Source organism: Neolamprologus brichardi, chromosome 14 (genome assembly GCF_056152115.1).
Source record: "Neolamprologus brichardi isolate AB-2024 chromosome 14, ASM5615211v1, whole genome shotgun sequence".
Taxonomy (NCBI): domain Eukaryota; kingdom Metazoa; phylum Chordata; class Actinopteri; order Cichliformes; family Cichlidae; genus Neolamprologus; species Neolamprologus brichardi.
Window position 1 is genome coordinate 24,302,273 of NC_142117.1, and position 18,306 is coordinate 24,320,578.

The 18,306-nt window shown below is 42.7% G+C and overlaps 1 protein-coding gene across 1 annotated transcript in view; it reads left to right on the forward strand.

Moving 5' to 3' along the window:
• Window positions 1-18,306, forward strand: part of sipa1l3 (signal-induced proliferation-associated 1 like 3) — an 83,066-nt gene that overhangs the window by 47,530 nt on the left and 17,230 nt on the right. Inside the window, exons 3-8 of the mRNA XM_087851009.1 lie at window positions 7,607-8,270; window positions 9,327-10,308; window positions 13,369-13,499; window positions 15,952-16,140; window positions 16,659-16,833; window positions 17,226-17,329. Coding sequence (XP_087707135.1) covers window positions 7,809-8,270; window positions 9,327-10,308; window positions 13,369-13,499; window positions 15,952-16,140; window positions 16,659-16,833; window positions 17,226-17,329 — 2,043 coding nt within the window. The 5' untranslated portion in view covers window positions 7,607-7,808. The remainder of the gene's footprint in view (window positions 1-7,606; window positions 8,271-9,326; window positions 10,309-13,368; window positions 13,500-15,951; window positions 16,141-16,658; window positions 16,834-17,225; window positions 17,330-18,306) is intronic.

The following is an 18,306-nucleotide window of genomic DNA, read 5'->3' on the forward strand; positions in this document are numbered from 1 at the left end:
TAATCTTATCTTCAGTGTGATTAAGAATCTGGATTTTTCACACATTTAGTTAAATAAATTAAATGAATCTAACATTTCCCAGAAAAGTGATAAGTGCCAGGGCTACAGCTAAGTCTTTATTCTTGATTAATCGGTTAATCTTCAAGTGTGCAACCTAAGGCGAACAGAAAATGTTTTAGAGCCCAAACTGACTAAATCAAATGACGTGTTTTTTCAGAAATGTTGATTACGTGGCAGATTTTTTTGCATGAAACTACATGTAGAAGCAGAGACTATGGTGCAGTGTGCTTGTATCTTTCAGTACAGCTGTTAAGTCAGCTGCTTTTGCTTTTGCTAAGAGCATCTGAGGTTCATGACCATTTTCCTGCAGGGACTTTTCCTGAAATGCCCTTTAACAGTTCACTGAATCATCATCATCATCATCATTGTCATCATCAGCTCCTGGCAAGTTGACTACTGAGAGAAAGGGGAACTAACATGTTCTGTGCGGAAATGAGCGGTGCTGTTTTATAGAAATTTTTCTGCGGCAGTGGAAATTGAAACATCAAGTGATGCAATATGTGAATACTTTCATAATCATCTTGACCTCCCTTCTGTGATTTTTGAACAATCCCTTCAGCTTTCTGTTCAGCTGCGTTTTCTCACCACTACCACAGATAAACCAGTGAATGATGAATCGCGGTGTGGACTGCAATTTGTGATCTTCCAACTCGATGCAAATCATTAGACTCATTACGTCAGTGCCTGTGTGTGTGTGTGTGTGTGTGTGTGTGTGTGTGTGTGTGTGTGTGTGTGTGTGCGTGTGCGCGTGCACGTGTGCGTGTGTGTGCGCACTAAATGAATCTAGCTCTTTTCACCCCAACCCCCGGTCTTTCTGCTTCTCTTCCTCCTCGGCCTCACGAGCTGCTTTAGTGTCCTGGGACAGCAGCCTGACGGACAGACAGGCAGATGGAAGTGACGTTGGCGACATCAGCGGGTTTCAGCAAAAGCAAAGTAGATGGAAATCAATGGCGACAATGACAGTGGGGTCAGGAGAGACTTGAGGAAAAGGCTGGGGAGGAAAGTGAGTGGAGAGCAGCTTAGTAAAGTTCAGTGTTAGATAGAGATGTCTCCTACAGATAACTCAAATGGACCTATGAGCCCAACAGAGACCGGAGTCAGAGGTATTCATTGTGTGCTTCCTTCCAGCCTGGTGTGCTGCAATGCTAGTGTTGTTTAAAGTGTTTCCTTGAAAGTATTGTTGTTGTTTGGTGTTTCCTGGTTCACATTAAGAATGTGATTTCCCTGTAAAGAATAGGTCTAATTTGGAATAGGTCATGGGGTGCAGTCTGTTGGGATAATATCAGAGCAACAAGGCTGGATTTGCAATTATTTCTTAGAGGATGTTTCCTGTTGTAGGAAAATGTGGATCTTTAACAGCTGGTTTTTGACAGTGCTGCCTTGTCAGAAGCAGAGCCTCCATTTGCCACGTATGCCAACATCAAATTTGGTTATCAAATCTGTTGTTGTGGAGGGAAAAAAGGTTGCCTCTTCAGTCTCATCAGGGAGGTGCAGGCAGACACCTGCAGACATCCTGTAGCCTCCTCCTGACTCCTCCACTGCAGAGCGCCGTCCGGTCCACTGAACACACACTGAACACACAGTCACTCCCTTTTAATGGCACTGACCTTTCTGAAATCCACTGAGGATTTCTTTTTATTGAAGAGTTTACTATTGGCTTGTTATTTTTGACCAAAGCCACCTTTAAAGTGGATGTATTATGTCTATATCCAGCTCCATTTTTATTCTTGGACTCTGTAAGAGTTGCTTTGCATGACAAAATTAATGCTTGTTTATCTTATAGTGCAGCCCCTCAATTCATCCTCTGACTGCCCTTTAGGCCATGCTTCTTCTTCGTGTTCACACCAAACACCCTAGAATTTTTTGTCAGTCATTAATTATTAAAGAAAAAAGATCATAGTTGAATTTTTAATGACGTAAAGGTCAGTAAATTCGGGTCAGCATCAACACACTTTTGTTTTCCCTACATCAAAAAATTCATTCAGTTTAGTTTCACTTCATACTTTTTCAAACAAGAAAACCAACATGCTCAACTCTAAATAATCCATTTAATGGGTGCACAGCCATGTAAGTGTCAGCTTATGAATGAGAACTTCAGCTCTCATACTTACACATATAAAGTATTTGCTATTACAAGGCAATAAGAAGAAACTGACAAGGCTTTCCTCTGTGTTTCTAATAGTCATGTAAAACACCACCAGGACCTAACCTCTAACAGGCAAAGGTGGCAACAATCAACAATACATCAATGTGCAACTCCACCCACATGTACAGATCATCGAAACGTGTACAAAACAACACACACCATTAACACACCGTCTGAAACACATTCACAGACAAAAACAAACCCAGACTATGACAGTTCCTCATTTAGTCAGCCAGGGTACAAAGTTTGTAAATGATATATAAATACGTGACAGAGAGCTTACGTTCTCTGAGAAAAATCTCCTACGCAGAAATCTCCTCAATCACTGTCTTAATATGTACGAGTTACTGATGAGTCATTCCTCTTGTCCATATGTGACTGCACCTTATTTTCTTATCTGAAAGCAGGTTATGTGATAGTGAAGGACCAGTAATTAACAAAGGTGTTTGTATCATGTTTTTGTGCTTGATTTGAGGGCTGTCAAACTGTCTCAGATCAGCTGTAGATGTTTTGTTTAACTTCTATATCATATCGGGTTAATAATGACTAACCTGGGGTCAGTCGAGACCTGGCATCTTCTTGCCTGACCTGTTCTCTTGCAGTCATGGTGGCATGAATGCCAGATGTTGTACTCTGCTCCTGTCCGCCAGTCATACATTTCACCATCTGTGTGTCAAACCAGCCCATGATGTAGCTCACACTCTAGTGTTGTTTGCACTGTTTGTAAGTGTTGCAGATGTTTTATATCCAGAGAGTTTGTTTTTGTGTTTTGGCGAGTTATCTCCTGTTATTATATCATCAGAAGCCCCTTCGTCTTTGTTCTTGTTGCCAGCATACGTCTGGTTCATCCCTCCTTATCGGTCACATTTCACTCTGATCTCAGGTCTGCCTGCATTGCTTTGACATACCAGTGAGCAGCACCTCCTCCTCCAGAGTGATTGCACTCATTCCGCTGGAAGCTGCACTCTTCTGCGCGCTCTGTCATTACTACCATCTAAGCAGTGTAATTACCAGCCTCGATGTGTGTTTGCGGTGCGTGATTCAAGCCTGCATCATGCTGGGCAAGCCGGAGTGGGTGAGCAGAGCGCGCGCGAGAGAGAGCGTGAATGGGAGAGCCAGAACAGGGGAGGTACATCCCTGAGCTAACTAATTACTGTATGTGAGTAATTAAAAAGCATTAAATGTCTGCTATTTATCTTCTGAAGTCGGTGCCAGAGACTGTGCTGGATGTGTCTGCCCTCCTCTCACTGAAGAGGAGGGAGATTAAGTCTTTTTTTCCCCTCCCATGTGTGTCTCCTTTTTTGCCTGTTTGTTTGCAGTCAATGATCAATTTTATATGTTGATTTGCTTTAAAAAATACTCTCTTTCTTTAAATACAACTGGTTCTCAAGATTCCCACCATCAGGTATACAATATATTTTAGCTCCTTACTGCTAATTACTTATGCATGAGGTGAAAGTGAATCTTTGTGATGGGGAGGTTTCTTCCTCACACAGCAACAGCATTTGTTTTGTCTCAGTACCATTTACTTAAGAAAAACTTGGACTTTGAGTTGAGAATTTGACGTCCTGAGAGTTTGCATTTAAGAAAATTAACAACATTACCATCAGCCTCAGCTCTACTTTTGCTTACAGCTCATCGGCAGCTGTTAGTACTCTCGCAGATTTACAGTATTTAAACATCAAACATGCTAACCAACAGCATGTTAGTAGCACATCTGTGACCAAGTATTGCCACACAGTGCCTGTAGCATGGCTGTAGATCACATATGCACTGCATTACCTCACAGAGGGGCACCTCAAAGGCTGAAGTCCTTACTGCTCCAGACCTTGAACTAACTACATTACAAAGAACGCAGGTTTAAGCCACTATGATGTTGGCTTCACTCACTCTGGGAGCTCCTGTTAATGAGAAGCTGATCTGAACCATCTCCTTGTAAATGTGAGAAAGGACAACTTCAGAAAATGTCCCGACCTGATTCACCCGGTGTTTTCCGGAGTTTATGTGTGAGAACAGCTTTAATCAGATGTGTTTCTCACTAAGGAGCTGTGTTCTGGCAAAGGTCACTGATAAAGAAGACCACACTCTCTACATTGCTTCTCTCATCAGGCACCTCAGACATATAATGAAGCCATTCTCCCGCTCCGGCAGCTGGGGCGGATAATCTGCGATTGGGCCTCAGTGGATCACAGGACAGCCCTCTGAAAGAGGAAGGACTCTGTCAGAAAGCATGATCAGAGCAGGCGTCTTTGGGCCGGAAGTGACTGTGGTTCCGTAAAAACAAAGACATGATACATCCGCACGGCTGTATGACGATAGGGAGATTCTGTTTGCCGTGAATGAGTTTTGTTGATGTTGCCCATGTGCGTGTGTTGTGTATGAGTAATGCGGTTTTAATGCCAAAAAGGACTTGAGCTAGCTCTCATAAAAGCCATTGTGTATCATAAAAGACACTGGGACCACTGTGAGCTGCCTTTACACAATGGAAAGCTCAACGTTATGCAAATTGGACTTTGTAAAGCGATAGCCACCCCAGGAGTTGACATTTGTAGAGTTCACAAAGACACGTGTAGCTGGAGAGAGCACATTTTCTGCTCGTTCTCACTGGAAATAGTTAAATGTTTTAACTCCTGTCTTTCTGGAGCTTCCATTGCAGCTTTGTGCGCAACAGTGTAGTGTGTCACTGCTTAAATTTTAATGCTGGACGTAATTATGCAGTGGTTCGTTGTGTTTGAGTGTGTGTTCCTGCTGTTGTTTGAATCATATTACATTTTTTAAAGCGCTTGTCTTACGAGTAAAATTGTACTGCTCCTCTCTGATTAACCATGACCATGAGTTTGGCAACTGGTGAAAGTGAGGTGAAAGCACCATGTGATGACACGTACGGTTGAATGTGATGCAAGAAACAGGTAACAGATGAGTGGCATATATGATGGAAGTGGGGACATGAAACCCTAGGATTTTATGAAAGTTAAGTATAACAGCAGAGTAATATGGAACTCCAAAGAAGTACAAAAAATTTAATGGTGAGCAGTGGAACTTTATGGGCATATTTTATAAATGTATATATGCAGATGATGAGCTTATTCACTGTGAGGAGCCTTATATAGATAAGAGCTTTAACCTCACAATGGAGACCTAAATGGAGACTGAGATTAGACAGAAACCTGAGAATGATAAAGGAAAGAGAAAAATTCTAGTGGTCTGTCTGCAGCATAGAGAATTAAGCACATTTACATTTCAGACATTAAGCTGAATATCATATTAATAATAAGTAACCCCCCACTGAGACTGCATTTTATCACATTTTCACACTTGCCAAATTCCCTGTTGGTATCTGCAGCTCTTAAAATTTTTCCGTAACCAGTGGTTTCTGTTTCATCCAAAATAGCTGTTAAATATGTGCATTCTTTGTCCAGGTAAGCAGTAGTTTGGCTACAAAATGCTCTGATAGCTGCAGGTTATCAGAAAAAACACCTAAAAAAAACAAAGAAAGTGGGATTGTCTTGACAGCACAAGGATAATATGTCTGCCAGTGTCAATGCAGGCCGGTTTTCTGGTTTTCATGGCTCTGACAGTACATACTGCAGAGAAGATAGAAGTCAACGTCTTGTAGTGAGATGAGACTGAAACTGTCCACTGCAGCCACTGTCTTCATGCTGAACTCTGCTGTCACTCCCTTTCTTTGCAACCAATCAGTATTCTACCCAGGGCAAAGTTTTGTTTGTAGCCTCTGCATTGGTTGAATTCCCACAATCCCTCTCACAGCATAGCGAGAGTTGGTCAAATGAGCACAAACAACACCATAAATCCACATCAGTCTCTTCAATACTTATATGCTATGCTGTAGTTACTTAAATGTAAGTAAATGTTCTTCAAAGCACTAAAGTGAACCTTTTAACTGTTCGTCACCCGCAGTGAAGGTTTATCGGGTCTCTGTTTAGAAAGAAAGATCCAAAGCATGTCATTTGACTATTGCCCTCCTGGTTCCAGGGCAATAGTCAAATGACTATGGGTTTGGTTTAATTCTCAGTAAATTTTCCAAGTCAGTTTTCAGTTAAATGTGAGGTTTTAAATGATTTTGAAGATTATGACATTCTGATTTCATTAACTTTTTACGCAGCGTCCCAACATTTTTCACCGCAGAGCTGTACTGCCAAGATCCCTTACTGGGTCTCTCTTTACATTTGCATATGGACCACCATGCCAGCACATTATCATTTCTTGCTGTCACGCAGTCGAGTCATAACCACATCATGAAAAAAGGAAAAAAATAATAAATTCCTGGCCGGTCACCCTGAAGTACCAACGAAATCAAAACCAAAAACACGCAACCATGACTTCAGTATATTGTCTGCACTCACAATGACGGAAGATCAGAATAGTCCAGTCTTCAGGTTGACAGAGTAAGCTGGACGTGACTGTATTCCTGTACCTGTTCGATGAACATGTAACCATAAAACCTCCGAAGAGCGAAAACAGAAGTCTTTATAAGGCTAGTTCATTTTTAAGACTTGGTGCTGTGTGAGTGTTATGTTAAAACATACTGTTGTGTTTCACCAAGCAGTGTTCCAGTCTCCTCCACCCACTTTCTTGACTTTTGATATCTACTTTACCAAACCTCACCCTTTTGGCTAAAGTGTTCTTTTGCTTTCTCTTTCTCTCTCTCTCTTCTAAAAACTATGAACCACACAAAGTTGTTTGTTTAGTGTCGCGCTGCGGAAAGAGTAGAAACAGAGTAACTTCTTTGTGACCGTCACATAATAGCGAACACAAATATAGCACGCTTTTGTTTTTTGGTATATAAAAAAATTGGGGGGTTTCATTTACTCATGCTTAAAATACAAAACAATCATCAAATGGCCCAGAATAAGAAAAGAATGCATAGACTTTTGTGTTTATGTGTGCAGTCACCCCCTTCCTCAAAGATCATTTTTGAGCCCTGCTGTAATCTATGCAGTGGGAAAATGCTTCAGTGTATTTAAACTGTCTGTGCACTCTCCCTGTTTGGATTTGTATTACTTTCTTGTCTGATAAAATTAGCTAGTGTTTCTGAGGTTTTAATCTGCAGCAGAGCGGCTGCAGCCTTCGTGTCCTGTGGGTGTGCGGCTTTCTGTGTGTGCACGCCATATGTGATAATAATATCCCTTGTCAGCCTCCTGAAGATTAGCCTGGATGGGAGAAATCCTCTGTCATATCCCCTCACCTTATTTTCTCTCTCACTCTGGCTTATCAGTCCTACGTTGTTTTACAGTTTAGTGACTCTGAGTTTTGACTCTGTGGAGAAAATATGGGTCACACAGGCTTTATGATTTAAAAATCTCCGTGTCTTTTAAGGCACATTTGTCTTTGTCTTAATATTTTTCCTGATTGTATGCCTGTTGTTGTTTCTCCTCTCAGATCTGCATCAGACATCATCCAAGAAGAAAAGGAGGAGGACGGCCTGGTTCCAGATTGGATGGACCAGTGAAGTCTTTCCCACCCTCCCTGTTAAAAGCAATGTTTTTGGGAGCTGGAGGTCGTAACAGCACCTTCCCCAGCACCCCTCCCAATATGGGATGCCAGCCCCCTGCCCCCCGGCCCTGAGCTCTCTTGGGGTGTCATGAATAGCTACAGAGACAGAGGGGTAACTTGCACCTCCTCAGACCTTCTCGATGGAGGCGGAGGAGGGTTGCCCCAGCACACTCCATTTCGTCACACCCCTAATGGGCACCCGGCGCTAAGTCCCTCTGACCCGGTCGTCCAACCACGCATCTCTGTGCCCAAAATGGGTGTCCGTGCACGGATCGCAGAATGGCCTCCACGCCGTGCTCAGTCCCGGGAGTCGCTGCTTGAGAATGGGCAGATTGGCGGCAATCACTACGGCGATGACGGTTCAGTTTTATCAGTTTTGTCTGACTTCAGGCTGGTGCGGGGAGGAGTCGCCAGGTTGCCCCGGCGGAGGTCCAAGGATGTAGGAGAGTTTGGCGGTGAGAGAAGTTCTCCTTTCAGCCTCAGAGTGTTCCCACCTTTGAGAAAGCGCTCCAACAGTGAAGTGACGCTGAGCGAACAAGATGAAAATGAGGTGAGTGTGAAATCTCCCTCTAGTGTCTCTTTTACACGTGTAGGTCCTAACTGGATTAATTGTTTTCCTTTTAGCAGTAGTCCAGATTGAGTTAAATGACTCTAACAAACCAACTTCACAATGACTGGCATCCACAAACACCAGCGACTGAATGCAGGTGATACAGCTCTGCAATCTGCTCTGTGGACATATTTACACTGTCCAAGAAAACTTTAAAAACTTAATGTTGTTACTGCGTGTTTAGTCTAAACTCCTTTCTGTTATCACAGATGCTGTGGCACATGTCTGCGGTTATAGATGATCTTCCATTAACATTTAAACAAATAGTTTATCAAGCTTTGACAGGCAGATTTAATGGTATTAACTTTTCAAGCTATGCTGAAATCACACATCTGCGGTTTTAAAATCCTGTCCTGCTTTACTTTAATGTGATTAATGAAGTGAAGTTTTACATTTTCATGTCACTTGCTCTGTGAATTCATGATGTTGTTATTGTGCAGGTTTATTTATTTTCAGCTGTAGTTAGTATGGGTTGACATGCTAACCTAATGAGAATGTTGCAGATGTTTTTGGCTGTTCCCTTACCTTCAGCCCACTTGCAGAAGAAATCCGACATCTGATAAAGACATCTTAAGAATATGTCTGTGTAGGTTCTGGCAGGTTGCCAGGATTTAAGTAAACTGACAGAAACTAAAAAGCAAACCACACGTTAGAGTGAGGTCTTTAAATTACTCTCTGTCAGTCCAAAATGTACTACGGATTCACTTGGCTTTTTAATAATATATACCAAACTGTTAATTGTAACTTAATTATAAAATCCGCAGTATAAGAAATCTAGACATTGTTCAGCCTTTATTCTTGTTTCATTGAAGCACTGATATATATATATATTTTTTTACATTTTTTATTTTTTTATTTGAGGAGCTCTCTGTGTGACTGGTTTGATTGACAGCTTTCAGATCTGTCTAAAATCTGCTCCTGGCTCGATAAAAGGCTGATGTTCTAACCACTGAGCTGTTATCACACACTGAAATTGTCTCCTCTGCTTGCATAAAGGTGGAGGCTCGAGGAGATGGCGGATTGGGGAACCGGTTCAGGGAATACGGTAGCACCTCCTCCATTGACATCCAAGGCATCCCTGACCAGAGCTTCTTTGATATGATCAGCCAGTTCCGCCAGGAGAGGCCTGACCAGCGCAGCTCTGCACCCATACAACTGGGCGAGCTGCTGCGTGCTCCAGACTCGCCACCTGGACCTCTCCCCTCAGCGCCCTCACCTGGTCCCACAGGTGTGGAAGACAGAGAGACAGGAAGGAAAGACGGCACTGAGAGAGTGAGAAAGAAAAGTGGAGGGACAGAGTCGTCGCTGGGCACCTCCTCTTTGTTTCGGAAACTTCGGAGCTCCAATAGAGGGGAGCTGGATGGAGGGAAAGGAGAGACTGTTGAGGACAGGGGAACACGAGCTGCCATCAATTCCTCCTATAAATCGTGGGTGTGTCCAAAAAGCTTTGTCCACTTTGACGCTCAGAGCATCCTGTTTGACCTCCACGAGGCAGCGGCTCAGCGCGGCTTTGTCACGCAGAGGAGAAACACGGCCACGGGAGCATCAGCAGCCTCAGTATCTCTCTCGGTCTCCAGATCCTCAGCGAGTGTAAACGACCCCATTTACTCCAGCATCGAGGATTTGACTCTGAGCCTCGACCAGGGCTCCACCACACCCTCACTGGGCGTGGACCCTCTAGATTGCGCTGGAGCCCAGAGCTCCAGTCCACTTCTTCTCTCCTGCCCACACTTCCTCAATGAAACCGGAGGCCACGGAGAGCGCAACATCAGCTTCCTCAGCTCGTCATTAGAACGAGGAGGAGATGGAGGAGGAGGGGACGGGGGGAGGGGATGGCTGAGGAAGAGTAACGCCAGCGTGTCAGTGGTGGAGGTGGCCACTGAAGAGCAGGCTACAAGACTGGAAAGACTGAAACTGTACAGCATAGAGCATGTAGACCTGGGAGCTAGGTACTACAGAGACTACTTCCATGGAAAAGGTAGCACTGAGTCATACACAGTTAATACACTCACTCTGCTGCAGAGCCATCACTTCCACTGTCAATACTATAAATACTCTTTGATGTAACTGCCAGCTGTGTTCATGTCATAATCACCAGAAGTTTTCATTTCCAAGAGTCTCTTGAGTTAATAGGAAATGGGTAGGGCTCAGTTTCTGACACATTTAGCATTGTACGCTTACTACAATGCAACCTCCGGCAAACACAGCAATGAAAATTGACTTACAAAGAACATGAAACAAGAACAAGATGCGACATGTTAGGATGTTCTATCTTGGATGGGTTTCTAGTAACCGAGACAACGGAAATCACTTCTCACTCATGAGAGCCATTAATCTGATTGAAAGACACAAACAGTTATACTTCATAAACATTCAGTCTCAGTAATGAAATTGTATAAATTATCTTTACAGTTTCAGAAAAAAAATGCTTATGTTTTGTGAGTCAGTGAAAACCTTTCACACTGCAGTGTAGTGCAGTTCAAGGTACTTTACGGACGAATGTTGAGGAATAACAGAACAAACATAATGAAATGATAACTAAACATAAATAAAATAATAAAAAACAAACTTAAAATATTTATTTATGTTTTAAAATCTAAGTACCCTGAAAGTGAGCAATATAAAACTAGATGCTAGATGCTGACAGATTTTTTTTAAACAGTGGAACAGATTTACAGACATATGTTTTCCACATTGAAACCCAATGTTTTTCATTCTTGTTTTATAAATCAATGTTCGTTTTTGATTACTGCTTATATGTGTCCAGATGTAGTTTCTGAAACAAGAAACACTTGCTCTGCTTTTTTTTTCCTCTTTTCTAAGTGACTAATAAGTCTTTAAAAGTAGTCAAATTTCTTCATCTTGTCGGATGATGTCCACCCACTGGTGTTAATCACTACTGAGAGCTCAACAATGCTGACGTAATGATCTTCCATTATAATCCAATTTGTGCCTCTTGCTGTCATCCGTTGGAGTTAGATTGTGATGATCTTGTTTGTCCATTCAGAGTTTCTCACATCTCATCCTGCAGCTCTTTATATCCAGCTGGGCCCCAGCGCTGAGCTGGCCAACCTCCCACAGTTTTTCTTACATGTGCACCTGCCTGTTCTGCTTACAAACTTTGACCTGATGATACGCCACCTGCCTTTCTGCAGGTCGGGAGGAACACTTAACAACAGTTGTTTTAGATCTGTTGTTAAAGGTCAGATGTCACACCAATTTTCAGAGGAGGCGGTTTGTGTGAGCTTGTCATTGGGCATTTCTTGTCAGCATCACCTCTTCTGACACTGTTGATGAAACTTCCCTCTGGCGTGCATCATCTGGCTGAAGCCTAATTAGTGACAGATGCTGTTAGCCGCACGTGTGTGTGTGTGAGCGAGAGAGAGACAGCGGCAGGCCTGCAGCCACACAGATAAAGGTTATCATTCCAAAAATATGTTCATCTGCTGACTCGTTTCCAGCTTAGCTGTCCCCCAAAACGCTGCAGAGATTGTGTGCGTGTGCACGTCAGAAAGCCTCATCAAAAAGCTGACATTTGCACCACAGGACGTGGCGTAGAAGCTGATCAGGCCCGAGTCTCCTAACGTGCCCATCATCCCCGTTCACTCCAGCGGTGGGATGGAGGAGGAGTACTTGTCAAACTGGATTCCTCCTCACAGTTCTGGAGAATTTGTGTTTCTTTCCATAATGCCTGCAGCACTGGCATTAGCACGGCTCAGCTTATGAGCTTTAGAGGAATATCGGCAAGATGCTAGTAAAGTGTGGCGATAACTCTGTCTTGGCCCCTTTAATAGATGAACGTGTTGTGCCGACAATGGTAACAAGCCATAAAATGCTAATTGACTGCTGTGGACATTACATTTTATTCACTTCCTCGAGTTACAAGGCTGAGGACATATTTCTCCTTTTAATGGTCTCATTCTAAAGGTCATGCTGTTCCAACGTGACAAAAAACAAGATTTCCCATTGTTCTCTACAGGTTAGCAATTGATCAATCGATTGATTGATTACCAGATAACATGCTGTTGTCTTAGTCCTGTCCTTGACCTCATATGTCAGGCCTGCTAAGTACACATGAATTACAAACATCCAGACAGTCTCTGTAAGTCAAGTTCTTTCCCATTCATCTCATTTCCTATGTATCAGTTCAGTGCTTGTGAACTTTTTCATCCTGTGAAGTGGGACATGACAGAATAATTTGAGAACCAGTGTGTTATATGTGCTGCTTACTCTCCTTCTCAGTCATGATGTGAACTTCAACACATTTCTGTAGCCACTTCTGCTGCTTTGTGCTTCGAACAGCTCATTATACATGTAGTCGTGTTGATATTACTGATTTAAATCATTGTGAGGTATGTTGCCTAGATAATTTTTCTCTGTGCAGCTGCTGTAATTAAAACGTGTTATTTATTTTTAAATAGGGAAGCAGCATGGTGGGTCTGTAGACTGTGCTGTGCCTCATATTAGCGTTTGGAGTTTGTTCTCACTGTGTGTGCGTGGGTTTTCTCTCAGAGTTTCGGTTTCTTCTGCCATAATGCAGGTTAAAGATCACTATCTGCACCCAGGAGTCTCTCATAAAACAGATTGTTGATCTTTAGAGTTTGCCTTCGAGGTAAAATAATTAAAAATAAATGAATGCGTACAGTTCATAGAGTCCTTTCTTAAGCAAGATTACCTTTGTGATTTTAATAAATTCATCAGTTTTCCAGAGCAAACAAAAAGGTGGTTGTTATCTGATTGTTTTGGCTCCAAAAACACTCCAAAACATAAAGCTGGTCAGTTTACTCTCATTCAAGCATTAAGCAGTTAGAGAGAATCTGGAAACGATTTGGAAGTAGATGAAGATTACATTTCTGATGCTCGACTCATCACTGATAGCATTTTTTTGGCTGCTGCTTCGTCTTTTATTATTGGAAAACTCATCTGATCGCCTGTCTGCTGGCACACTGAGGTGTAGACACAACACAGGCACATGTTCAGACACAGAACTTTCTCTGCTTCTCAGACTTTAACCTTGGTTGTCTCTGACCTCCTCCAGAGCACTCAAACTACTTTGGGACAGACGATAAGCTGGGCCCTGTGGCCTTGAGCATCCGCAGAGAGAAACTGGAAGACACCAAAGACCTGAAAGACCAGTACCAGTACCGACTCATCGTCAGGACGAGCGAGGTATGCGCGTGTGTGTTTATGTGTTTATATGCTGATCACGGGGTTTCCAGTCACAGTCTGTTAATTACTCAACTGCTTTCAGTTTCTCCAGGCCTACCTGTGACACGTGCCCTCATTATAACCTTCCCTCTGTCCCCTCGCCCCTCTGCTCATCCCTCTTCTGCTCTCTGTCAGTGGAAAATTCCACCTGCTCAGTCCAAGCACATTAAAGCCAAACCAAACACGGGCTGCTCCCACAGCCAGCTACTTCTCCTCTTTGATGGATCAAACACTCATGATGTGGTAAATGATGGGCTGATGATTGTAGAGAATTAGTTTTCAGATTCTCTGCATCCATTCTTGGTTGTTTTCAGAGGTTTTACTTCCACAGTTTCCAAGACACAATTTTGGAAAGACATCTTTGTTCAGAGACACAACTGATGATTATTTTCCTACTAATTAATGTAAATTTTCCATCTCAGTTTACCGAAGTCAAGTAGAATGACTCTTGTAGTTTGACTAACAGTCCAAAACTGAAAGACATTAAGTTTACTGTCACTGAAATAGCTGGAGACTATCTCGATGAGGGGCTACCAATTCTAAATTATCTGAAGGTGTGAATGGTTCTTTCTCTGTGTTAGCCCTGCAGCGTGTCCAGGGTGTATCCTGCCTCTCATCCTATGACAGGTGGGATAAGCTGTTGGAAAATGGATGAAAATTCTGGAAATTAATAGTTAGTGCTAGTGTTCACACCACTTAGACCTCACTTTCTGCTCAGCTCAGTCTTGTGGGGTTTTTTTTAATTTTTATTTTGTTTGTGCACGGTTGGCATTTAAAATGATAACACAGCACAGTTTGTGTCAGAGGTCTTGTGAAGTAATTGGCTTAATCTCAATCAATATATTTTACCGGTTTAGCATCATAAAGGCCGCTCGAACAACAAGCTCGCCTCTCCTCACTGTGTTAATGCAGTCTTAGCCCGAGTGTGTCCTTCTTTGTGGCTGTGCTGTGTTGTTTTTAGCAGGATTACATGGCTGCCTGGCCTCATCACTGTAGCTCTGGTATAACAATGGAGCCTCTCCACCATCTAAGTACACAGAGCTAAGCTAACAGACACAGTCCAGGCCCACTGTTCCCACACAGAGAAAAAAGGAGATTGATTGCGGACTTTATTCTCTCCCACTCAAGCCACAGCCGCTCTCAAATATCCATCCCCCTAAGCCTGTCATTTAATTCTGTGCAGCACTGCTGACACAGCAAGGTGGGGAGACTTCCTCTTTCTCCTCTCCCTCTGTCACACATTCAAACAGCCCCCCCTCTGATATTTCTGCTTAGCACGTCGCAGTCACTCGCTCGGCCTTGCTCACAGGCTGACGAGTTGAAACGATATCTGTGTAACTTCAGCCGCTGGTCGGTCGAGCTTCATTTCCTTGCGGCAGACCCGAGTCGCTGAGGTTGAGCTGTCTCTCCGGCCTCTGCCAGCTCCAGAGACCGCCATACATTTTTAATCAGTCTGCAAGTGAGAAGCAGCAGCCCACTCCTCCCAGAGGTTATTATAGTCTAACTGTTTTGAAGCAGGTCAGTTCCCCCTGATCAGGAAGCAGCACAATACTGAGCAGAATCTTGATTCACAACACCGCTGAACTTAAAGCCTCCACGCAGACGCCTGTCACTGCATGTGTGTTTGACAAACAGGAAGATGCTTCAGGGCAGCAGGGCGCCATTAATGTGATCTGATGGACCGACCTGCTTCAGACTCCCATACTGTGAATCATCCAAACCCCTTTTTCCCAAAGGTGTAGTACAGCGACCTCTGACCTCTCTCAGTAGAGTTCAACATCAACATTATTGTTACTTTTTTACGGCAATGCTGCTTTATTATTTCATAAATACCCAACCCACAAAAGCCAATATGTCTGATACACTAAAGTTCAATTCACTTCAGAAGTTTTATGTCAACAAAGAAAAAAAGGAACAAGAAATAAATCCAAAAAATAAGAATTTATAAAATAATACTGTTCTTATTATTACTTAATCTAAATATTTTTTTATATAATATTTTTCATAAATGTCCAACCAAAAATCTAAAACTTGAGCCCTTAAAGGAAAAACACTAAACAGCAGAAAGCATTAAACTTTAAGACCATGCAAAAAGAAATTTACTGCTTAACTATTTAAATTTATGGATGGGTTAAAAAAAACCATAAAACAAAACAACAGCAATAAATCCAGTGGTTTTATCACAAACAAGAACAATGCACATCATCACATCATTACCAAGGCTGGTTACTATAATCACACTGATCTGTTGTTTCCCACATTATGAGGTTATATTCACTGTAACACCTTTGGGGAGCGGGATATTAATTTTCTTGACATTTCAACCATGACACTTGAATAATATTTGTTATGTAGGAAGCTCAAATTGCTTCCAGTTTGGTTTTTTTTATCTAATGTTGTTCTGAACCCACAGCTGGTGACGCTGCGCGGCTCCATTTTAGAAGATGCAGTGGCGTCTACGGGGAAGCATGGCACCGTTCGGGGTCTGCCACTCAAAGAGGTCCTGGAACAGGTCGTCCCCGAACTCAACGTGTCCTGTTTGAGACTGGCGCTCAGCACCGCCAAAGTCACAGAGCAGCTCCTTAAACTGGATGAACAGGGGGTGAGTTTACAGTGCACTGAGTGCACCGAGCAGCTGTTCCAGCAGGCTGGAAGACTGCAGAGTAAAATTGTACACTAATAAGGTGAAGCTGTGGCACGTGGTGTTCTCAGGTAGTGTGTGAGACTTGGGTAACTGATTTAGTGCTGGTGCAAAGTGCAGCGTTGTACAGGGAAAGCTGTAAGAAACAGGGTGTGGTACGTTTGAGCATGAGTGAGTAACCATACAAGCTGTAATGTTTGGCCATGTTATCTCACCTTTCATTTAATGGAGGGAGAAGTGTAGGGTGGAGGTATTTTGCCAACAACCGACCTGTTGGGTTGTTTGTGCAGGTGGTTTATAGATCAACAAAGCTGTGTGTAAACAAGTCCAGATATACGTTACTTTTGGGTTAAAAGCTTGTTTGTTGGCATTAACCTTCAGAGTGCTGTGTTTCAGCTGTGTTTGTGTGTGTGGTCTCTCAGCTGCTCGTGCTTATTCTGCTTGAGTAATATTAACATCGTGTCTCTTCTGCCTTGTAGTTAAGTCAGAAGCACAAGGTGGGTGTTCTGCTGTGCCGTGCAGGGCAGAGCACAGAGGAGGAGATGTACAACAACGAGGAGGCATCGCCCGCCTTCTCTGCCTTCCTGGAGCTGCTCGGGGAGCAGGTGCTTCTCAAAGGATTCACCAAATACGCTGCACAACTCGACACCAAGAGTAAGAACGCTCTGCAGCATAGCATCTGCTTTTAGAAATCATATTTTTACATGTTGGTCTCATTGCTGAAGAAGTGGTTTTAATGTATCATTTCATTACTGTTTCCTATTCTCAAAAGAAAAATGCAAATAAACTGTGAAATGAGTATTTTAGGTTTTAAAGGATGTTCTTCATAAAGACACTCGTCCCGATAAAGGCATAAAGAATATTTACACACTAACTCCTGCAGCATCTTTAGTTTTCATGAATTCACTACATTTAACAGACTCATAAAGTCAGTAATGTTGCATATGTGTCATAAAACCGGGGGTTACACAGTGAATGCATCATCAGAAACTTTGACTAATGTGTGGTCAACAGCTGCTGACTTTCAACAAATATCTTTCCTCCAGCGGACTCTACGGGCACCCACTCCCTGTACACCACCTACCAGGGCTATGAGATAATGTTCCACGTGTCCACCATGCTGCCATACATGCCCAGCAATCCACAGCAGGTAACAGCCCCACCTAAGTAAAGCACCAACACTGGTGTGCGTCTCTAAAGAAAAAAGAAACAAAAAAACGATGATTTTGATGCTTTGTTGTCACACAACCTTTGAAAGCACGTCTGTGTTTGTTAGCTGAGGCTTCTTCTGCTTTTTTTTCCTCTGGCTCGTAAACAACGGCAGGAATTCATGAAGTGGAAACTTGTGACTTTTGTCGACCTCTTCATTTGGAATTTTTTGTTTTTATTCAGCCTCTTGTGTTTTTATAGTCTTTGTTTTCTGTGTCTTGTTATTTCTTTCCTTTCTGGCTGTCTCTTCTGCCCTCATTGTTTGTCTGGATCAGAGTTGGGTGGGGTTCAGCAGTGTAGTTATTAGTATATTTTCTTCCTCTTACTTTCCCTCGCTCTCTCTCTTTTTTTTTTTTTTTTTTAAATTGACTAAATTTTTCTTCTTGCATGATCTTCTGGATGTTGTGCGTTTCCAGCATGTGCTGGTGTCGCTCAAGAGTGTGTAAAATTCAGCATGTTGGTATTTTTTACAGTTTGCCTGAGTATTTGCGTAAGAGCCTGTCTCGAGTGTGCACATGTGCTCAGACAAGCCTGCAGGTGCTCGGGATTAGTGCACACTTTTGAATGTGTCAGTATGTCAGAGCAGTTTAGGCCAAAGAGGTGTCATACATTAATCTTGCTAATTAAACGTCACTGTTGCCATATCCATACCAGCAATCAGTTATTTATTATAGAAAAAGCTTTTTGATAATCTCCTCATCTTTTAGTAACATGAGAAAATGTGAAATCGTTAAAATGTTTGAACAGCTGAGTGTTGGTGTCAGGTGTTTAATCAGAATATAACAGCACAATAACTCCATCCAGAGGCTTTAGGGGCTGCAACAGCAAGGAGGTTTACTTACTCAGTTGAACCTCTAGATGGCATCATCTCACTGCAAAAATAACCCTCAGTGACTGGAGAAGCAAAAGAAGATTGAA